General features: G+C 40.8%; 1 protein-coding gene across 4 annotated transcripts in view; it reads right to left on the bottom strand.

The window, feature by feature from the left end:
- The window catches only part of slc4a4b (solute carrier family 4 member 4b), a 40419-nt gene extending 20987 nt beyond the window's left edge, over positions 1 to 19432 (bottom strand). Inside the window, exons 1-7 of one of the 4 annotated variants that reach the window (XM_053687787.1) lie at positions 19042 to 19432; positions 9826 to 9896; positions 8435 to 8608; positions 5967 to 6102; positions 5379 to 5539; positions 4837 to 5016; positions 3880 to 3975 (exon numbers count right to left, since the gene is read on the bottom strand). In XM_053687787.1, the coding sequence (XP_053543762.1) occupies positions 3880 to 3975; positions 4837 to 5016; positions 5379 to 5539; positions 5967 to 6102; positions 8435 to 8608; positions 9826 to 9896; positions 19042 to 19058 (835 nt within the window). In that variant the 5' untranslated portion in view covers positions 19059 to 19432. The remainder of the gene's footprint in view (positions 1 to 3879; positions 3976 to 4836; positions 5017 to 5378; positions 5540 to 5966; positions 6103 to 8434; positions 8609 to 9825; positions 9897 to 19041) is intronic. The other 3 variants (XM_053687788.1, XM_053687789.1, XM_053687790.1) reach the window with 3 other exon arrangements.
- Positions 19433 to 24571: the final 5139 nt, after the last annotated feature.

Raw genomic sequence — 24571 nt, 5'->3', positions numbered from 1 at the left:
GGCAGGCTCTCCTCTCCCCCCTTTGTCCATGCTTTTTTTAATGGTTTTACATACATCTTGTACACGCCACTAATCAGCTGATTAGCGCTCACACTTTTAGCCAGTTAATAATAGGCTGCAATGGCAGGATTAGAAGTGCAGCCCAGGCTGTCTACCACTTTGTGTAATTAATGAGGATGATTACGTCTGATTAATCTTGTGCCAATAATGACTACGGCTCTCATATCATGGTGCAAGAAAAAAATTATGCCAAAGGAATATGATGTTATGTATTCTTGGTGATTTTGTGACCTTCAGCGCAGTTATAAACCTGATGAATAACGGTACAGTCGTAAAATAAATTGGGTTAGAGTGAATATTCAGAGGTGTTCCAGTGGCTCAGCGACATTTTCTTAAAGCCATCTGATTATATCCGTGATGTCTTCAGTCTAATGTCACTTATAGATTTTATGCAAACTTCAATATTTACAAATATATTAAATCATGACCATGAAGGCCAGACATCACAGGGTAAAATGGATCTGTTATGAGAGATGTACGACTAAAACTCTTAACATTTTTTTCAGTCAGCTCTTAATTTGCACTGTGACAATGACACGGTCAAGACTACATGCAAATAAAGGTCTTTAAATGTGTTTGGCTAAATTTAAACTAGGATTAAATGTACTTGGGAACAGTTTTCCAGGAACAGATTAAACCTCAGTGTAAATTTATGGGTTTACATACATCTTGTACACGCCACTAATCAGCTGATTAGCGCTCACGCTATTAGCCAGTTAATAATAGGCTGCAATGGCAGGATTAGAAGTGCAGCCCAGGCTGTCTACCACTTTGTGTAATTAATGAGGATGATTACGTCTGATTAATCTTGTGCCAATAATGACTACGGCTCTCATATCATGGTGCAAGAAAAAAATATGCCAAAGGAATATGATGTTATATATTCTTGGTGATTTTGTGACCTTCAGCGCAGTTATAAACCTGATGAATAACGGTACAATCGTAAAATAAATTGGGTTAGAATGAATACATGCTGTAATATCCAATCAGATCAGAGTATGTACTCAGATTATGTCTGATTAAGTCTGTGATGTCTTCAGTCTAATGTCACTTATAGATTTTATGCAAACTTCAAGACTTACAAACATATACAATCGTGAACATGAAGGCCAACAGTCTAAAACGGATGACTGCGCAGACACACACTTTTCTGTCAACTCGTCTTAATTTGCACTGTGACGGTGACATCGTCAAGATGAGATGCAAAGGTGCAACGTGAAAGGCAAGATCAGGAAACAGGTAGAAATCACGGATCCTTGTTTCTACAATGTTTTCAGTTGTTTCTGCACATTGTGAGCGTTCACTTATATGAGTAAGTTTGAGGACGTTTATATCCTCACCTCATTGTTTTGTTAGACATTTTATTGATTCTGTTAAGTGGAGTAATTACATGCCAACAGTAGCAACAACTGAGTTGTTTATTATTTGTTACAGATAAAATAATTCAGCTTATTGTAATAGCCTATGTATAATTTATAAAGTGGGAAAAGTGAAACATAAGAGAAACCTATATACTATATATTATATACTATATAGCCACAACACTGAGCTGTATGTGTGTGTCGATGGGGCCTGCAGTAGTGAGGAATGGTGTGGGATGAGTGCAGCATTCGTTATGAAGGCGTGGTTGGGGACATCGACATCAGCTCCGCGTCACGAAGACACGGCAGGTGGGGAGGGCTCCACCACCTCCGCCATCCGGGGGAATTCCCCTCTGGGGAACACTAAACCGTCTAATGACTTGTTTTTATTGGACGTTCACAATGATGCACGGAACTGGGATCAGTAGCTTAAGCCTCACTGTGTCTTAGATCTCATTAGAGAAGATTGGGAGGAGGGACCTTCTAATAGCGTATCTAATTCAATACATTCTTGACCTGAGAGCACAAGTCCAGAATTTGGGACAATTAACACAGGAGAATTTGCTACAGGCACAAGAATGTCAGTCTCAGCTGTATAACAGGGAAATTCGGCTACAGGAATTTGCACCGGGAGATAAAGTGCTCGGTTTGCTACCCACGTGGAGCTTTAAATTACTCATTTATGGCAACAACCCTCTGAGGTCACACAGCGAGTCACAGACGTTGACTATGACATTAGGCGAATTGATAGAGGTGACCCACTTCAAGTATACCACCTCAGTTTCCTAAAACCATGGAGAGAGGCGGTTCCTGTGGTCCTGGCGACGGTGGTTCCCAAGAGGGAGGAGCCGGGACCAGAGACAAATTCAAAAAGTGTGGCCCAATTCACCAATTCAATTCAAAGCACAGGTTCCCAGGTTGCAGGAGGAATTTTCTGGTGTTTTCGCCCCTACTCGATCACACCGACCTCATAGAACACCACAGAGACGCCCCAACCAGAGTTCTGGTTGCATACAGACGCCCTTGCTGGGTGCCTGAACACAAAAAAGGGTTTGGGATGAACTCAAGTCTATGCTGGACATGGGGGTAATCAGTGATTGCAGCAGCCCGGTGGTCTTGGGGCCCAAGGCACAAGTCTTTTTGAAGTCAGAAAAATATTGGTGTAGCATTGCACCTGCACTATAAGGGAGGAGATCTCATAAGTGCACGTTTTAGCTAAAGTAAGTTGAAATATTACACCGTACTGACAAATGACACAAACCTGTTGGTCTGCTCCACCCACATTAGCAACTATGCACAGGAAAATAATAAGCTTATGCCATAGTTTCTAACTTAAGTCTCAAGCTTTTAGCACTATATTGTCTTAGGGTTTTTCCCCTCATCACTGTCACTTCTATCCTTCATATTAGGTCATCGATCTAGGTCTAAATCTGGATTTTTTTTTTTTTTTTTAAAGCAGTGTGCTTCCGTTGAAGAGAAAGAAATTATTATGCAGAAATATGAGGAACGGAAACCTACACTAACCGCACAAAGCAACAGCGGTGTGGCTGCCAGACCTCAGAACACTGAGGGGATCACTGACCATTGCTGAGTGTGTAAATATTTAAGTTCACTTTTATAGGCTCACAATCAGAATAAATGGATTGAAAACTTACAACATATTTCATGCAATTTAATTTAACATATCAATGTCAGTTGTTTTAATTAAAATATTTTAAAAATAAATATCAATTTGTGAAAATATATTAGGACAGAACTGGCACCCTGTCCAGGGTGTACCCCGCCTTGTGCCCCATGCTCCCTGGGATAGGCTCCAGGTTCCCCGCGACCCTGAAAAGGAGTAAGTGGTAGAGGATGGATGGATGGATGGATGGATATTAGGACAGGAATAATGCCACCGCATGTAAATATGTACCGCTCACAGTCTGTGGTACAGTTAGTTCTAAGTCTAAGAAACAAGAAAGTGCAGAATGTTTATATATGTACATGTCAGTGTTTGTACCACAGAGCCAGAGCTAGAACCATACTGAGGCGAGATATTGAGGTGTATGTAAAAAGCTGTATAACCAAAATCTGTTGTGTGCCATGACACAAAGATGGCCGTCGAAGTTAAACCAAGTAAAAAAAAATGATTGTGGTTTTGCAATGCCAATACATAGAGGTAATCACCTCTAAAATAAATCAAATAAACAACTTCACAAATTTTGGACTACTTGAGAGGGACTGACCCACAACAAAAAGTTATGACATTCCCTTCGCTAGGAACTGTTCTTCATGGTACAGTAATACCCGTCTGTCTACCATCCCAAAACCGAGAAAGGGATACACCCCTAGAAGATCCATGATGTTCACATTTGAGTGATTTCTGTTAATCTACCACGCCAGAGTGATCTATTCAGTTTTGTATCAAGTCTAACCGGAGTGTCGGGTTTTATTTAATCTGTTGTTCTAGACTTACAGAGCAGACCCGTGCTGTTGCTTCTCTGCATCTGTATTCGGCCTTCAATTTCAGAGACGCTAAAGCGTGGCACAGAGTGGTCAACAGAACTACGTACTGACATGTTACACACATGCACACACACACGCGCGCGCGCACACACACGCACGCACACACACGCACACACGCACACGCATACACACACACACACACGCACGCACACACACGCACACACACACGGAGAGGAAAGCAAACCACAACAAAGGGAGAAAAGAGAAGGGAAAAGAAGATGAACAGAGAAATGTCAGTTTAGATCACAAGGTACAGAAATGTTTTATGCAGAACATGCTCTAAATTATGCTAATTTTCTTTTTGTTTTTTTTGACAAAGACATAAGCACATTTCCTTATTACAAGAGAAGATTCTATCTCAACAAATTCATGTCTCTTTAGTTTTCTTACAAGAATGTCAGCCACTTTTATTCTCCAGAACACAGTGAAAATGGGAAAAAAAATAAGAATGTGCTGGATCAAGTACTCTAAACACACACATATACGTACACATTTTATATATATATAAATATATATATGTGTGTGTGTGTGTGTGTGTGTGTGTGTGTGTGTGTCTATGTATGCATATATACGCGTGTGTATGTATATATCAATCATATTGTCCTCACAACCGAAACAGTGTAATCGCGACCGAAGCATTGTCAAAATAAAGTCAAACTAACAATTAACATATTAATTAAAATATTATACTGATTTTGGGAAAAACCATTTAAATGTCAGTAGAATGACCCACATGTCTGACATTCTGGTAAAAGCACTAACTACTCTAGCATTTGGAAGAGAGAATATGAGTGTTACACAGAAACGTAAAGCCAAAGATTACACTAGTGTTGAAACACAGACATGGAAAGAATGGCACGAAGAAGGAGAGTTAGTGTAGTTTAGTGTAGCAGAAAGACAGCTTTACCATTCTCTTGGTTTGAAAACAGCCTACTTGCACTCGATACAGTTCGTCCGATGTCAGCCAACGAGCGCAGGTTGGACTTCTTGGTCTGATGGCGGTGTTTACGCAGTAGCGTGAACGTAACCTTCTCCTTCAACTCGGCCTTCAACAGCCCCGTCTCTATCTGAGTGTCCGTGATCATGTCTGAGAGCACAAAGTCACAGAAATAGAGCAATTTAGTAAATCCTCATTTTCACTACTGTAGGTGACACCGACCGAGCAAGGCTATTTCTTCTTCTTTCTTCTATAATAAAACTGGACAGTGACTAAATCACCTTCTTGTTCAGATTTACACAGACGGGTTACATTTTCTTTTTTCATCTTGTGGTTTCAGAGGAATCACGCTTTTCTGTGAATTAGATCCATTCACACAGTTCTGTGTTGTTCTGATCTTAGTAAATAAGTCAGAGATCATTTAAATGAGAGGATAAATTATTCTTGGAATAACGGTCTCAGGTGCGTTGCTTTGTAGAAATTGCGGATAGAAGGTGCAGTGGGGTTTTTACCAACAATCTGCTGCAGTGAGTTGGCCTCCATGTCAAGCCTGACAGTGCCCTTCTCTATGCACTTCTTCAGCTCGAACAGTGAGTGCAGATACAGAGTGGCGACATGAGGCTTACTCCACCTCTCTCCACCCTCTTCCACCTTCTCCTCGAACTTGATCCACCTACACATATATAAATAGACACAAGTTAATTCTATGAATCATTTACATCGTTTGTTTTTATTATTTTTTTTATTGCATTAGTTATCAAAAACATTCTTCACTAATGAAGTCAAACAGTTTACAGACACTGGTGCATTTAGCATTTCTCTGAGCTTCTACATTCCTGAACAAGATCAGAGTTGATCTTGTATTCTACACCTGCGTGGTGCATTATTTAACACTGTCTATTGAACTACAGAAGATTATTTTTATAGCTAGGAAATATAACACAACAGGTAGCGCTATGGTAAGAAAATACAATCCAAGACAGGGTTGTGATCTGATTACCAGCCTGAGCTGGGTTATTTTCCTATGATATTTTCCTCTCTCTGTGTGTGTGTGTGTGTGTGTGTGTGTGCGTGTGTGCGCGTGTGCGCGTGTGTGTCACCTGGCCGTCTCCTTCCACTCAACCTCGTTGGCATCAGTAGTTAGCAGCTCATCAAGTTCAGTGAATAACTGTGGAGGCGGAGGTCCACTTTCCTCTTCCCCCAGAATGAAGCGGATGCGTTCGGCCGCCGGAGAGACTGCAACATCAACGTCAGAATGTTATATCTCACTTTGCTATCCTATCTGTTGACATAAATTCACAGTTCATGTAAATCATTTACAAAATATTAAACTAAAAATAAAACCTTATTCTCATAAGAATGATCATTTATTTTGTATTAAATTTATTCATTTGCCAAACTCATTTATTTGAAGCAACTTTCAAATAATTAACAAGATATGCAGAATATACATTAAAACATAGCTGTACCCAAACTGGACCCACGTGAAACGTTTGTACGATGCAGCCAGTGTTTATATTAAACATTTCTGTATCGACTGCAAATTTCCCGGCCGTGTAATATCCGCATGATTTATCCTACCCATATTATTGGAGTACCTTTTCGATGATAATTATAGCAATGCTTAATGGTCTCTGGCTTTGTTGCATTATAATGAAATGAAGCCCCTTTCTGCTTCTATTTATAGTATAAATCATTACTCCGAGTGTTTATACGTGAACGTTGATATTCATGAAAATCCTGTCATTTCTGATGGAAAAAACACTTTTGTATCCTACTTGTGCTCCTGGGTGTTTGTAAATTTGTGCATAAGAAGAATAACTAATGTAAACCTTGAATGATTGACATTAAGTCATATAATCTGCATGGATTACTGCACTGTTATGCACTCACTGAACACTTTAGGAAAACTTGTACACCTACTCATTCATGCAATTATCTAATCAGTCTAATCAATTATCTAATCAGTCTAATCAATTATCTAATAAGTCTAATCGATTATCTAATCAGTCGTGTGACAGCAGTGCAATGCATAAAATCATGCAGATCGGGCCAGCAGCTTCGGATAATGTTCACATTAACCATCAGAATGGGGAAAATGTGGCGTAATTGTTGGTGCCAGACGGGCTGGTCTGAGTATTTCTAGGGATTCCTGGGATTCCTGGGATTTTTCACATCCAACAGTCTCTAGATTTAATCAGAACAGTGAACGGCAGTTCTGCGGATGGAAACGACTTTTTGATGTGAGAGCTCGATGGAGAATAGCCAAACGAGTTCGAGCTGACAGAAAGGCGACAGTAACTCAGATAACCAATTGTGGTGAGCAGAAAAGCATCTCAGAAAGCACAAGGTGTCAAACCTTGAGAAGACCACATAGCAGAAGAAGACCACATCGGGTTCCACTTCTGTCAACCACGAGCAGAAAGCTGAGGCTGCAGTGGGCACAGGCTCACAAACACTGGACCGTTTAAGACTGAAAAACCATAGCCCGGTCGGAGGAATCTCCACGCAAGTATGCCAGCACAGCCAATTTTGTGCTCTTGAACTCCCAGCCACAGATGGATGTGGCATTGTCAGCATTCGAACTCGTAATCTCAGACACTACGGCAAACACTTTTCTGTTAAGCCCTGTACAAAACCCAGATGAAACATTCATCATGACTGACTGTAAAGCATTTCCATACATTAAACGTAAATACATATACTGTCAAATGAGAATTTTAAATTCTCCTATTCAGATACTGTCGCGATTACAGTATAGAATCACCCAACCCGCAACCCACCTGAGAGGTGTTAACTACTCAGCGTTAAACTGCTTCCTGCTTTCATAACCCCTCACCACTTATTATACCAGAAAACCAGACCTGATGTCAAAGACATGCTGAAAGACCACCGAAACCACAACGAGCCTTAACGCAGCTTAATGTGGCAGTGGAGGACGAAGAAGGAGAACCTGCGACAGCCCATCTCACAACAAGTGACTCATTGTGGTTTGTTTTGGATAGTGTAAGTTGGAGATAGGTGTGTGAGAAATTAATAATAAGCATTGTAAATTATGGCAATTCATAATACAGAATCTTCTCATTTTCTGAAAATAAAAAAGGTTAGTTTAACCGGTGAGTTCTGTCTGTATATGTTTAATGAATCTGGTTTCATTCTTCAGGACCTCCCCAATAAACTGGTGGTATTGTTCAAAGAAAAATTTGCAGTCGGTACAATTCGAGTGTAATTTGACATGTTGTGCCTACTGATTTACTTATGTATGTATGTATGTAAGTTATGTATGTATGTTGTGTGTGTGTGTGTGTATATATATATATATATATATATATATATATATATATATATATATATATATATATATATATATATATATATATATATTTATTTATTTATTTATGTTACTTTTTGCAGCTTATTCTAAATGTTCTTCCTGTTTCTACTGATTAAGAATCTGGACTGCAATCTAAGTGGGTGAAACAAGCCATATGAAGTTATTAAGATTGTTATTCCATTGTGGAGGAAACGTCTAGCTGCATGCTGGGTATTTTAGCACCATGTGACTCACTGAGAGGCTTGAGGATGCAGGAGGCGGAGTCATCCACATTTTCAGTATCCGATTTGTCGCCAACTCCTTCGTTTAATCGTTCCTTCTTTTCTTTGTGACCTGAACGTCTTCTGTGTCTCCGTCGGCGACGGTAACTCTTGGGCACGTGGACACCGATGTACACTGTGTGATGGCCTGCGTACACACACAAATACTTTCACTGAATTTGGATTAGGACAGCTGGAAAGTATCATGATCTGAACTAACATAAGAAAGTCTCATTTTTCTTATAAAAGCAGGCAATTTTCACAAGTAAAATCTCAGATCTTGGGCGACTACACACTCAAATGTAAAATGATTCAATAATTTAAAAAGGTTAAAGAGAATGTTTAATTTAACTGGCACAAGAGTCTCCGCTGTTATTACTGCGTGCTGATCGCTGCTGGTTTCTGTCTGATCTGCTGAGCAGGGCGCAGCTGATGTTTATGTACAGACTAATGAGTGTGAGATAGCGGTCAGAAAAACACTAATGTGCATATGTATTCAACCCCCTTTTCCACATTTTGTAGTGTTACAACCTGGATTTGAAGTAAACTTCATTTAGATTTTTACCATTTGATGTATACAATATATCTGCGGTTGCAGAATATTTCCCGTGATGCAAAATTCATTAAACAGCAAAAGCGGACATTCATCGGTTGTATAAGTATTTATCCAGCCCTGGGTCAATACTTGCACTTTGGCTGCAATACAGCTGCAAGTCTGTATCTGGGATGCAGTACTCTCTATCAGCTTTGAACATCTGATATCATTTGTCCATTCTTTTTGTCTCATACAAGTCAAGTATTTTCCAACTGCAAGGTCAATACACAGGCTGCCTAATTTTATTAGACTAACTCTGTTTTAACACAGTACGACTAACTGAAACGACCATAATGTTTACGTACTTGGCACATTTTGCTTACAGCTTAAATGTATTACTTTCAGTGTGTGTGTGTGTGTGTGTGTGTGTGTGTGTGTGTGTGTGTGTGTGTGTGTGTGTGTGTCACATGCTCCAAAGAATAGATGAAAACAGCAAGAGGGTTTAAAAGAAATGCCCACAATGTGCCCACAATGACTAATGTTTAAGTGTATTGTGGTTAGGGTGTTTTCGAACCTAACCAAACGAAACCAGCCTCACCAAACACCAGATTAATCTAATCCTGAAACAATGCAAACACACCAAATTTAATGCTAATGTAGAGGATGATTACTTGCAGTCTTTATTGCCCATAATCCTCTCTTGGGCTAATGAACATGTCCCTACCACATCAACAATGAACACCACCAAAATAGGGTGAAGAAAAACAAAGAAACAACTGTAGACTGTTAGACAAAATATGTGTGTGCGTGTGTGTGTGTGTGTATCATACTCTCAAGCTCCTCCTTGTCACAGTGTTTGACATACGAGGCACCTCTGTCCACCACAGCCTCATCGTCCACCCTGCAGAGAGACAGATGCAGAAAAAGAGAGAGAAATAGACATGATTATCTGAAACCGGTGATTGTAGGTCCAGATTGAACTTGTTGTTGTTGTTGTTGTTGCTTTTTAGATAATGATATTAGTACTACACCAGAATTACTTATTCACTGCTTAATTTCATAACCATGGCTTTTTGGTCATGTGTGCAGGTGTGAAAAGGAACGTTAACGCAGACCCCATTTCTTCCTAAACATGTCTTTCAGAGGAAGAATACGAAGCTGGGGTCAAAACATGTACATGTAATCATGTTTATTATGATATGAAAGGCAAATTTCTTTCTATATCTCTACTGATTCTTTAAATTGTCAAGGTCGGAGAGTCCTGTTGTGTGTTGACGTCTCTTCGTTTACCAGCATCTGATTTCTGGATGAAACAGGGAGCCTCACACACACACAATGACACACACACACACACACACACACACACACACACACACACACACACACACACACATACAGACACAGATGCCATGGACAAAATTTAACACACACTGACACGATATAACAGATCTCCACAGATGATAACACTTTGCCAGTCAAGAAACCAAGACTTTCACATATACACAATGACATATACTGTAGACACACATTGAGAATAACACAAACACATACAGTCAACTCCAGAATTATTGGCACCCTTCAAGAGTATGGGGGAGGCTATCATTACACACACACACACACACACACACACACACCTGTCAAACAACTTTAGTAACATATGCGTCCTCTATCAAAATCATTAAGAACTTACTCAGAAAGACATGTGACAAACTTACTGCCTGAATATTTACCACAAATATTGCTTTTAGTCTCCAAAGTGGGGTTATATACATGTTATCCATCACGGGGAAAACCAAAGAGGTTCCAACACAAAACAGACAGATACTGTTGTCACGTATACAGGACGAATGAATATAAAAATGCACAGGCAACTAAAACACAATCTCAGACAATCAGGGAACCTTTATAAATAGTCTGTAACAGCTGCCCCCCCAAAAAACCCCCACACTGCACCCCTATTTTGTTAACCAGTCAATTCCTACCCACCAACCAGCTCTCCCCTATCTCCATCATACAACAACGAACAACCAGTGAGGATAAAGGCAATGCTCTGAGATACATGAATCCAGCCAACCACGTCTTTGCCAACTGTTGCTCATGCTGCATCACAAGACACAGTAACACAATCTGAGGAAAGCTCTATCTGCCCTCCTCAGCATACAGTACATGAGCTCACAAACATCCATGACTGCCTAGTGTTGCTCTGAAAAGCCACACCAAAACAAAACAGAAAAATCTTTATGCTCAAAATATCACTCACTGCATGTCTTATTCATTTTCATTACTGTATTCATTTTCATTAAGTGTTCCAATAATATTGGCGCTGACAGCTATAATACAACACACGTACTCATTTAGACAAAAACAAGACCAAACGCAATGATGCATGACAACCACTAGTACTACATACATGTATGTGCACGCACACAGAAAAATCACAAAGTCACAATACATCTCACACACACACACACACACACACACACACACACACACACACACACACACACAACTAACAATGCCTTTCAGTCTAGCACTTTGCAGCTGTCCTTCTTGCTGTTTCTTGTTTGTTTAGCAAACACGTCATTAAATCAAACTCTGAAGTTCTGTGTATTTCTATTAACTTTTCTATATTCTGTATGTACATCGAGGGACAAGAAGACGAGTCAAGCCAAACGCACTCTCAATCCGGCTGTAAAAAATTCACCAATTTAAATCAGTGTGTATCAAGCAAAAGCTTTGAGGTTCAAGTTTTTTACTATTTGGCGAACTATCATTAACAACATTGTCAAATTCCTTTCCACTCGTTTCGCTGTATTTCTTAATCTCTCGTTCTCCGATGTTTCTTCTGCTTATGCTTGTCTTTGCCCATTAATTGTGACGCAGACGACGTAGTAAACACGTCACTCGGCACTGTGCTGTGTCCAGTACACTCCCAATCTAAACAACATGGACCTCCCTTGGTCTCATGAGCTTCGCATCAGACTGCCAGCTCCCACCTGCATGTCATGAGAGTAAAAACTGTGACTTGTTTGTTTAATTCTGTGGGATCCCGGTCCCGTGAAAGCCTGCAGATTAGTGTAATATGTTGCACAGATGTATTATTTTGCATATTAATTACACTGATTTGTTTCCCACCTGTCACAGTATAGCCTAAACGAACGAGTCTGTGTGTGGCTGTTAACTGAAGAGCGGTTTGACACGCTCTATACTGTTGTTTATCAGCATTTCACTGCACTGTACAGCTGAAGGTTGTGGACAAAAAAGTCTACAGAGGGACTGAAACACATACTCACCATTTATCACATCTACACGTTATCCTAACTCTCCTAAACAACAAAAAAAACAGGTTTTGTTTAGCATCCTAAAAGGTTCTTTGGTTGGTCTCTCTGGGGAAACCACTACAAGTTTTGGAAATAATGATAATGGATCTTTATTGATCACGTATACATTACAGCACAGTGAAATTCTTTTCTTCACATACCCCAGCATGCCAGGAAGTTGGGGTCAGAGCCTTGCTCAAGGGCCCAACAGTGGCAGCATGGCAGTACCGGGGCTCGAACCCCCGACCTTCTGATCAGTAACCCAGAGCATAAAGCATAAACAAAACCTTTGAATAAGTCATTTCTTTAACTTTTATAAGTTTGGAGACTCTATTCACGTTTTCTAACAAACAAATTCAAACTTCATATAAAAATAGGTGGATAGAAAACCTACTTCTGCCTTTTTCTGTCCCCCACTTTTACCCTGCACTCATTTCATCCACCGTACGGATCCTTATAGTGATCTGTGCAGCTTAGAGCAAGAAAGTGAGATAATTCTTACTGCCTTTTATATTCTCTTAATCACAAACAAGAAATCAAGGAACCCAAAGAAGGCAAAGAAAACATAGCACCGATTTCACACTCACATACTTAACCCACTAGAATTTTTCCCTTTTTTCTCAATATAGAAGAGAACAAAAATGATTCCTCGGAATCACACTGGAAGCTCTCTGAGGGCCAAAAATACTCCAAGCTCAGAGCAGGGTTAGGGTTAGGGTTAGGGTCCAAGCTCATTATCAAGTTTCCTCCACACGCTGTGTGTAAAGTGTACGACTGCTTGTGAAAGATGCCGTCTAAGCTCTAAATGAAGAACACTGGGGTTACTGTACATGTAGAGCTACTAACTAATTCTGAATCTACACATTCAGCTCTGATAACCGTGTATGCCCATTTACACTGTACTTCAACTGATAGGGATTTTGCATAATTTTCATAATTTTGGGGGTTACTTTACACCGAGTTTCAGTCTCATGTAAAAACAGCATCCCAAATTAAATGCTGACGTAGCAAAGATTTGTGAAGGATTTTTGCCCTTCGTGCTGCTTTTATCGTCTGGGTTTGTTTATGGTGGGTAAACTATTTAACCTCGTGGTCTCCAGGTGGATGACATTCTTTTTAGGGGACACAAACTAAAAGTCCAATGTGACTTCAATATTTTTTTTAGCAATCAGGGTCTTGCTGTGACGGCCATGGAGAGTCGGAGACGGATGCGTGTGTAGATTTAAAGTTTTTATAAAGATGAGGAGAAAACATTAAACAACAATAGAAAAGGCGAGCAAGCAGAACCTGACAACCGAGGAGAAGCAAAGCAAGCCCGAGAGTGCGCTGCAAACAGTGATTATATACACACAGGTGCTCCTTAACAGGAATAAGGATCAGGTGCAGGTGGTCATGTGACTGTGATGCAGCGATGCACTGGCTGCTGGGAACTGAAGTCCAGAGCTCCCTCCAGCAATTCATAACGCTTGCTGACCATAAAGATGAACTTCATTGATTCCCAGTGGAATAGAGACAGGAAGCAAGGCAGCATGAGTGGACTAACAGATGTTCTTCTCACCAGTGACTCATGATCTTTAAGGCAAACAAAATAATTCAATCCTAAATGCATTACAATTACACAGCAAATACAATTAAACTCCAAAATATATTAATCTAAGTAACAGCTAGCTATCGTTGTGTAACTTATTAGTCAGACCATGTGCTTGAACGCTATCAGCCCTGCTTACGACTGTACCTTTCGAAACCAGAGAAGCAACACTTCTTCAAAACAGCTGCAGGCCTTTGAAAAAGGCAAGGAGGTCAAAGGTCATAAGGATTGCAACACTGTAATGCATGCAAAGTGTGAGTGATTTGTAAGGAACTGTTACATTTGTCCAATGCTGTCTGCTAACACTATACACCCGACACCATATCAGGAGATATTACACAATTTTCTCCTTGTAAACATGCACGGATAACACCTCATACGCAGTAGCATTTCATTTATCTTTGAATTTTTTTTTCAGTAACTGAGGCTAGTCAGTTGTCAGGAATACAATGCTGCCGTATCAGCTACACTCGGCATGCGCTACTGTGTTTTAGGATGCAGTGTTCAGCATGTAACAGAGCAGGTGAACTTTATTACGTAGACTTAGCAGAGATGGTCATGTACAACACTGATCATGTTCCATGGGATTATTTATCACTTTGTCCGGTTATGTGAACTTTCTCTAGCTCTACCCGTGTGTGAGCCAGGGCCTAAAGTGAAACCGAGGCTGATGCTAGCATTAGCGTTATCATTAGCATTAGGTGTTGTATTTCATGACAGGATAGATTACAGGCTCAAATAACTATGGCACAATACAGCCTTAACTTCGTTCAGGAAAGACCCATAATGCTCTTTTCTGGATCCATTTAGGGTTTTCTGTTGCTGTACCAAAAATTCCCTAAAAACTTGACAGCTATACTTACTATCCAATATTATGTTTTATAGCAACAAAAAAAAGAGTGTTGGAATCCTTCAGTACATGGATTGTGCCCATAGAGCCGCTTGTGGGAAAGTTATGAAATTTGGCACACAGAGAGAGGACAGTCTGATGTGTTAATACAGCAAATTTGGAGCCTCTAACTCGATCCCTCTAGCACCACCAACTGTCCAAATTTGCACTCACGTTTATGTTAATAACTTTTGAATCGTGAGTCCTAGAAACAAAATTCTTTTTTCCTCTGATTCGCTGGCTCAAGCCGATTCGAGTGCATTTTCCATCATGAAAAATTTTCAGCCATTTTTAATTTTCTGAAAAACCTACTTTTTCAAATTCACAAAAATTGGACTGTATCATCTAGAGACACGACAAAAAGTTATTCACAGAATTTTGATAAACTATACCGTTCTCAAATGGCACTTCAACGAATGTGAGGAACGCTCAAAATTTAACTTGAGGCTGTATCTCCACAACGCTTTGGGGGATTGTGACGAAACTTGGTAGGTGTCATCACCGTTAGCCCCTGAGGTCACCTGCAGAGTTTTGGCACACTGCCCTGAAGACTCACCCCGAAGCTCTAAATATTATTGTAACTATTAATAATAAATATTCTCCTTACAGAATATTTATATAACAACAATTATACTGTATTCTTAGTCAAATAACAATAATATTTTAATCTGTTTATTGTTTGATTTAAATTATCGGTTGAAGTCGGCACTACTGTCAGAGCTGTAATGTTATAGAAAAGTATTAATAAGATTTGAGAATTCTAACCTAATCGCTGCTAGTCCATGAAAATGAAGTAGGCTTATTTCAATGACCATTTACTGGATGGACGATTTACTGGATTACCATCAAATGATACCATCAATTTCACTTGCTGGAAAATTGTAGTAATCGTCTATATATCAAAGGAAAACAGAGTTTGCCTCAATCAAAAACAAAACCACTGCATTTGATTCTGTCTGTGCACCACTCATTACTTACTTATCCCCTAACCATTCCTAATAAAACAATAACAACCAATCAGAGCAAGACTGGACAAGATTGTGAGTATCATGTATCATATATTATATTAAAATATAACATAGTATAGTATAATAATATATATTGGCTTGAATTAAATAAAACCTAAATATAAAAATATTAAATGAGGCTTTATTTTAGGACTTCCATCAGTGAAACAGCTCAATGAGAAACGCCTGAGGATGCTGTGGGATTCAGTATTGTGAATGACCCGGGGAGAAGGAAAAGAAGTGGATGGCACGAATCCAAAATGTTCCCAGATCGCCGATGTGACATTTGCTTTCCTAACAAATGGTAAATGGGCTGCACTTATATAGCACTTTTATCCAAAGCGCTTCACACTGTGTCTCTTTCACCCATTCACACACACACTCACACACCAGCGGTAGCAGAGCTGCCATGCAAGGCGCTAACTTGCCATCAGGAGCAACTTGGGGTTCAGTGTCTTGCCCAAGGACACTTCGGTATGTGGAGTCAAGTGGAGTCACGTGGGCCGGATATCAAACCACCAATCCTACGATTAGTGGACGACCCGCTCTACCACCTGATCCACAGCCGCCCCGTAACAAGATCCATCACAGCAGCAGAACCCGAAGCGAAATAGCAGAATTCACCTGACCCTTGATTTTTTTGCCACCCTCAAACAAACCAGCTGTAACGTCTGCATCCTCCAACCACCAGAGGGAGCCCTCACCCAAATACCAATCACAATCCACTTCCTTCTACAGGCACTTACTGCAGAGGTTCTCAACCTTTTGTAACTAAAGCCCCCCCAATCCTCCCCTACATTGTGGCATATATATATATATATATATATATATATATATATATATATATATATATATATATATATATATATATATATATATATATATATATAGTTTTTGATAGATCGATTTTTTTTTTGCTTTTGTGTTTTTGTACGTTTTTAAATTACTTTTCATAACTTTTATCATTTTTTAAAATAACTTTTATGACTTTTATAAAGCTATATAACGGGCGGGTATGGAACATGAAACATTCAGGGCATATTCCTACCTCATGTCCAGTCTCGAACATCCTTTCCATACACTGTTTAACTGTATAGTGTACAGTGACAGAAATGTTTGAGTCCTGTTTGTGACCTCAAAACGGTCGTCAAGACATTGGTTTTCTCTACTGATGTTCTAACAGTCAAAAATACACTGGCCCCTCCTTCCAAGCCCAGACAGGATGCTGAACTGAAATGAGTATCTCTGAAAACTGCTTTTATTTTGCTAGCAATCAGATCAACGAAAAGAGTTGTGGATTTATGCATCAGACAAGACACACTGCCACATCAGATCCCCATGTCCCTGTGACACATCAGACTAAACACACTGAAATTATGCTACTGCCCCTAGTAATAACTTGTAGAACCATGGTTATATATGTAGCCTTCCCTTAGTAATGTCACAAAGTGTGTTTGCCGCGTTACTCTTTTGTAGTATGAATAACAGAAACTGAAGTGAAAGTTTGCATGGCATGATGCCCAGACGGAAAACCCAGTGGGTTAAGCTAGATATGTAACTTAACTGATGTTAGCGCTAAACAAAAGCATAATTGTTCGAGTGTATTTAGACAGGCTTGGCTAACGTTAAATAATTCAGTGTCTTTGACAATGCAAATTCAGTTACTGATATAAAACCCCATCTCCTTTCCATTTGAAGTATTTAATTTGTTCATTAAACTGAACAGTTTAAAATAATATTGTTTCGTTGACTGCTGACAATCTGGATACTGGGTCACTGGGTCATGTGGTTTCACTCCTGTTTCCCACTTCTTCTCTTCTTCTCATTCCAAATTTCTTTGTTCTTCACTCAGATAAGTAACAGCACTGGTCTCACATATAAATATTGTGACGGAAGAGATGTGTATATTCTTTTTGAAGGTCATTTCGCATCAAGTCTGAGTTAATTCTGTTTTTTCTTTTCTCTGTTTATCTGTCCTGGAACTTCTACTCATACCAGTGCAGTTCAAACTGTGTGCAAAAGCATATCAGGAAGTGTACTTGTCATGTGTATTTAATCTGTCATCACTGATAATGTTTATCTGGAGAACAGCCAGAAACCAAATGCACAGGTGAGGGAAAAGTATTGCAAAGAGTTACCGCTCCCACTCAATGAGTCATACTAAAGCATGAGGAAAAGTAGTTTGTCTAGATTGATTTGAAGAGTTTGCTCAAAACCTCGATTTCCAGAGAAAACCAATCTTGGGCAAGCTTTTTTTTTCCATGGAAAATGGAATGAATGATTGGAATGACCAGATATTAAGGTGGAAACACTGGTATATGAAAAAGGATAAGATGTGATAAAGAAATGATGTGATGTCGTGAACAGACTTTTGAAAATACCAAAAATGAAGAGTTTGTGCAGTCTCTGTGAATATTGGACATGGTATTAATCTAAGCACAGAGACCATTGCTAAGGGCCTGGGTCATGAATAAGGCAAAGAAGTGGAATGTTCTGAAATGGACAAGTCAATCACCTGACCGGAATCCAATCAAGCATGCCTTTTATTGAAGGAAAAATCCCAAGAACAAGCAGGAACTGAAGACAGCTACAGTAAAGGCATGGGACTCCCATAACCAGGGAAGAAACCCAAACTTCAAACAGTCCATGACTGCAAAGGATTTACAACCAAATATTAAAAATGACCATTTCATTTATGATTGTTACTTTGTCCGGTTCATTTCGGTCCCTTAAAAGGGGGCACACATATACACACTGCTGTAATGCCGACACGTTCACACGTTCTGGAGGCGAACTACAGCTGCAGCTCTGCACGTTGAGCTCATACTCCTTATTTAATTTCAACTCCAAACTTTGTCAGTGTCGAAATATATATGGACCTGACCGTATATGATACTTCAGTGTTATGCAATGTCAACACCATTGTTTTATAAACAAACAAACAAGCAAACAACAACAAAAATGTTTTCAGCTGCGTTACACCGCAAACTATGATACAGTGGTACTGTTATCGTGTTATTTCCTAACAGTTGCGCTTTTCCGTGTTTTATCCAAAAACAGATGTAGTATGTGGAGGAAACACGTAGAGACGGTCAAGAGCGCGTGTCGAGGAGCACAGTTCTTAATTTGGCACCGACTCATTCAGCCGGTTATCTCACGCGCACGCGCGCGCGCCAGTGGCGCTGACAGCAGGTTACTGAGTGCTCTAACAGCGCTGGTGTGAGGACTCGTTATTTACTCACTTGTTTTTATGGCTCATTTCGGGTGTCCTCCCTCTTCCCGATCTGCTCAAGTGCGTAATGGTGTCTCAGCGTAACACAAGCCGTCCTGTCAGTGTGAAGAAACGCGCTCTCTCTGGTGTGTGTCGAAATTTCGCGGAGACCGGAGCTCGAATCCAGCGGAGGATCCGGACACTCCGGAGAAGTTTACTCAGTTCGACCTGCTAGTATTCTGTGTGTCTGGACCTAACGGGGTTTCACTGCTTCTACAGACTGCGGAGAGATCAGACTCCCTGTCAGTCATAACTCAGACTCTCGGGACAGTTTCAAAAAGGGAGGACCGCCTTTCCTGCCTGTTCGCCCTTAACGGCACTTCTGCCTCCGCGCCTCCTTTCCATATTTAAAGAGCTCTCCCTCCTTCAGCGTGACGCGAGATCTCTCTCCCTCCCTCTATCTCTCTCTCTCCCTCCCTCTATCTCTCTCTCTCCCTCCCTCTATCTCTCTCTCCCTCCCTCTATCTCTCTCTCTCCCTCCCTCTAACTCTCTCTCTCTCTCCCTCCCTCTATCTCTCTCTCTCCCTCTATCTCTCCCTCTAACTCTCTCTCTCCCTCCCTCTATCTCTCTCTCTCCCTCCCTCTATCTCTCTCTCTCCCTCCCTCTAACTCTCTCTCCCTCCCTCTATCTCTCTCTCTCCCTCCCTCTATCTCTCTCTCCCTCCCTCTATCTCTCTCTCCCTCCCTCTAACTCTCTCTCTCCCTCCCTCTATCTCTCTCTCCCTCCCTCTAACTCTCTCTCTCCCTCCCTCTATCTCTCTCTCTCTCCCTCTAACTCTCTCTCTCTCTCCCTCTATCTCTCTCTCTCCCTCTATCTCTCTCTCTCCCTCCCTCTAACTCTCTCTCTCTCTCCCTCTATCTCTCTCTCTCCCTCTATCTCTCTCTCTCCCTCTATCTCTCTCTCTCTCTCCCTCCCTCTATCTCTCTCTCCCTCCCTCTATCTCTCTCTCTATCTCTCTCTCTCCCTCCCTCTAACTCTCTCTCTATCTCTCTCTCTCCCTCCCTCTATCTCTCTCTCTCCCTCCCTCTATCTCTCTCTCCCTCCCTCTATCTCTCTCTCTATCTCTCTCTCTCCCTCCCTCTAACTCTCTCTCTCCCTCCCTCTATCTCTCTCTCTCCCTCCCTCTATCTCTCTCTCCCTCCCTCTATCTCTCTCTCTATCTCTCTCTCTCCCTCCCTCTAACTCTCTCTCTCCCTCCCTCTAACTCTCCCTCTATCTCTCTCTCTCCCTCCCTCTATCTCTCTCTCTCCCTCCCTCTATCTCTCTCTCTCCCTCCCTCTATCTCTCTCTCTCCCTCCCTCTAACTCTCTCTCCCTCCCTCTAACTCTCTCTCTCTCTCCCTCCCTCTATCTCTCTCTCTCCCTCCCTCTATCTCTCTCTCCCTCCCTCTATCTCTCTCTCTCCCTCCCTCTAACTCTCTCTCCCTCCCTCTAACTCTCTCTCTCTCTCCCTCCCTCTATCTCTCTCTCTCCCTCCCTCTATCTCTCTCTCCCTCCCTCTATCTCTCTCTCTCCCTCCCTCTATCTCTCTCTCTATCTCTCTCTCTCCCTCCCTCTATCTCTCTCTCTCCCTCCCTCTATCTCCTCCCTCTATCTCTCTCTCTCCCTCTCTCCCTCTAACTCTCTCTCTCCCTCTAATTCTCCCTCTCTATCTCTCTCTCTCCTTCTAACTCTCCTTCTCTCACCCTCTCTCTCTCTCTCCCTCTAACTCTCTCTCTCCCTCTCCCTCCCTCTCTCTCTCTCCCTCCCTCTCTCTCTCTCCCTCCCTGTCAGTCAGAGAGACTGACTATTGGCACTAAACCAATAGCAGAGAACAAGATAAGCAGCGGAACAAAAGGTTGTCTATTGGAAGTTGTAGAGACCAACATTCAACATATCATACAGATTTCACATCCTGCGTAAGGCACACACAGCTGAATGTAAAGGATTTCTTAAGGACAAAATGAAGAAACCAAATTAAGACCATTTAATATAGTCCTATAGCAACCAGACATTCCATGTTAGGATTTGCAGATGTTCCTTAATGAATGTGGTATTTATTATCGTTAGTAAATTGCATTTCCATGTGCATGTATTTGCCATTATAACTGCCTTCAGCCTTTCACATTGTCTGGGCAGCTTTTGGATCATCTGTGTGGTAGCTAATATATGCCACCTATAATCTTCTTGACTGTACAGTATTCCAACTGTTCTAGCCAGATTGTTTGGCCAATATTTGCCCATTTTCCCTGACATATCTGTTATATGCCACAACTACCAGGCTGTATCCTTTCACTCTTTTCTCTCCAAGATTCAGAATTACAATAAGCTATCTCTATTTCGCACACAGAATGACCTCCATGATCCTAATCAGCCAGTCTGTCATCAGTTATAATTCTTCTTGATCTCTGGAAAGCCTTTATCTACACCACTCAAAAGACCTTCCTACAGTATCTATCCTCATGAGACTTGGAGTTAGTGTCCCAGCCTGGTGGTGGTTTGGTTCCTATGTGGATGAAGGGTCATAGCAGGTGACATGGAGGGGATCCACATCTTCTCCATGTATTCATCTTCTCCAATGGGTCCCCACAAGGCTCAGTGCTTCTCTTTTCCCTATATACCTGCTCTCTCAGTGAGGTTATATCCTCACAAGGCTTTTCAGATCACTGCTATGCTGATTCCCCCCCTCACCGCAGCTCATCACCTGAAGCTAAATCCTAGCGAGAATGAGGAAAATCCATGGCTATGTATCTCCACATCAAGATCTTTCCGTCTCCTTGGAAACCTCCTAATCACAGCCTCTGATATTGCACAGAACCGTGGTATTGTTCTGCACAACCAGTTATGTGCATGTTGCAACCCTTGTAGGTTTCCACCGAGGTCACTCTGGGGCTTGTGCAATCTTTTGTCACCTAGAGATTGGACTATTGCAGCACACTCCTAGCTGGTTTTCCCTTACTTACGATCAAACACCTGCAACTGATCTTTGTGTTCAACCCTCCCAAGTTCTGCCATGTCATACCATTACTGTGTTCCCTCCACTGGCTTCCTGTAGCTGCCCACAATCAGGTTTAAGGTTCTGATGCTTAACTACAAAGCCAAAAAAAAGGACCTACCTGCAAGCATACATGAAAGCCCACTTGGTACCACGGTCTCTTGTGACTCAACTCGACCCACCATCCATCAAGACTGCAGGAAGCCTGTTCTCTGTACTGGCACGCAGGTGATGGAATGAACTTCCCCTGTCTGTCTTCAAATGAAGACACCTCTTCACCAAGAACTTAAATGCACACTAAGTATACAGAATTTCTGATTAAACAACTGTACTGTCTTATTTGCTGCACTAGCGCTCATATTAACTCCTGAGTAACAGGCTTAGCCTTACGATATTCTTAGACCATAGTCTATTTGCAGTAGCGTGAGGACACGACAGAGGCTTCAGTGCACTTCTGTAAGTCGTTGTAAATGGGTACTCTAAATTGTCTAGGTATGAATGGGTGTGTGTGCATGTGTCTGTATGATGCCCTGCAACAGACTGGAATCCCATCCAGGGTCTATCCTTATCTTGCAGTGTTCTTGGGATAGGCTCCATTTCTGTTGCAGCTAAAACCAGGAGGAAGCACATCCTGAAGCTGAATGAAGAATACGTGTATGGAGGGAAGACAGCGCTGAATTCAAAATCACTCCATACGGGGTGTGAAGAACATAAAATGTCAAAGTCATTGTTTTATTATTTATTTTTGATCACTCTGTTAGTGTATACTAGTTAGTGTGCAGAAGTCACCATGCCATGTACTTACATAAAGAGGAGGAAGCCACAAACTAATCCCTAACAGATATAGAGTGCACTATATAGAGTGTAGAAGCCTGTCATGTTGTACCCTATGTGGTACACTTATTTAAGAAACAGGGAATCACAAACTGATTCCTGATTCTGGACAAAGAGTGCACTGTACAGGCTGGAGAAGCCAGTTGCTTAATATGCTATATAGTGCACTATAGGAAGCTGAATATCAAAAAATGACTGACAGTTGTACTGCTGTATACCAATTTATTTCAGTTGGCTTCAACCGAATGAAGAAACTAACTGCATTTTTTCTCAATTATTTTGTATCTTTATCACTTACCTGATTAAATAATTTAGGTTTCCATTATTATGAAATATTTGCATAGTAGAAAAAAAAAAATCTCATTCCCTTAAGGATTAGAATACATTTTTTCCTTTTGAGTAAGCCAAACAAAGCCCACACAACTTACTCAAAACATGGTAGTCAGCCCATTCTTGAAAAACAGCCCAATTTCATACTAGAATCGGCCTGAAATGTTTAGAAAAGCTTTCCAAGAAGGACCAAAGAGAAAATGCAGCCAGACCTCTGACAGGACCGAATCTTTCCATTCTTACATGAACATGATTTATGGATTTTTGAGGAAGATTATTAAAATGTAGGGGCATACAATAAACTGTTCACAACAGAGCATGGGCTCCTTTTATTTTATAGCAATACATTTGTATACATACAACCGTATCTAAAAATATCCAGTAAAGGCATATTTTCCTCTCATTTATTAGCAATATAAACAATATTTAAGGAAACTGACACGCATGCTTAGGGATCCTCCTGGTGGCCAGTATGTGCACAGGTTGAAGTGTAAATAAAAAATGGGAGAAACATGACAGCCACTAAATGTTTCCTAAATACCAGTCATTCACCCTGTTACTTTCATGGAAAACACTCTGAATATAATCTGTATAATAGAAATCTGTTATGAAATGTTTTTATGTTCAGTATAAAAACATTTCAGAGAAACTGAGCTAACATTGCAGGTATAGAATTATTTTTAAGAATTTCATGATTATCTTTTGGATAGAGATTTGATATGATAAATGATCTGCACGTATATAGTGCTTTTATCCAAAGCGCTTTACAGTGTGTCTCATTCACCCACTCACACACTAATGGTAGCAGAGCTGCCATACAAGGCGCTATCTTACCATCGGGAGTAACTTGGGGTTCAGTGTCTTGCCCAAGGACACTTCGGCATGTGGAGTCATGTGGAGTCATGTGGGCCGGGAATCGAACCGCCAATCCTACGATTAGTGGAAAACCCGCTCTACCACCTGATCCACAGCCTCCTAGGACATGTATAGTTGGATTTTTCTTGAAGCTTATTTGTTATTTCCTTTTAACATTCTTTTTAGTGTTAAAAATGGCATTTCAGGTTAATTGTTCACTGCAGTTTATTCCTAAATAGTTTTATAGGCCATGTTGTTCCCATAATACCCCCGAAATTGTGTACAGTGTCACACTTTTTACTTAGAACCATATTTAAACAAGCTGTCGACTGAAAAACATAAATTGGAAATGGCATGAGCTTTTTGTGTTTACACCTGCATTCCCAGTCTGTGTTCTAAGTAATATGTGCATGAAAACTGTGCTTGTTATTAAATTACTGAGCACAGCATCAGTCATAACAAACCAACTGCACCCTCTGGCAGATTTAATGGAAAAGTGTATGCCTGA

This window comes from Ictalurus punctatus, chromosome 18 (genome assembly GCF_001660625.3).
Source record: "Ictalurus punctatus breed USDA103 chromosome 18, Coco_2.0, whole genome shotgun sequence".
Classification (NCBI taxonomy): Eukaryota; Metazoa; Chordata; class Actinopteri; order Siluriformes; family Ictaluridae; genus Ictalurus; species Ictalurus punctatus.
Note: the sequence above shows the minus strand (reverse complement) of the source record. Positions and strands in the feature narration are given on the sequence as shown.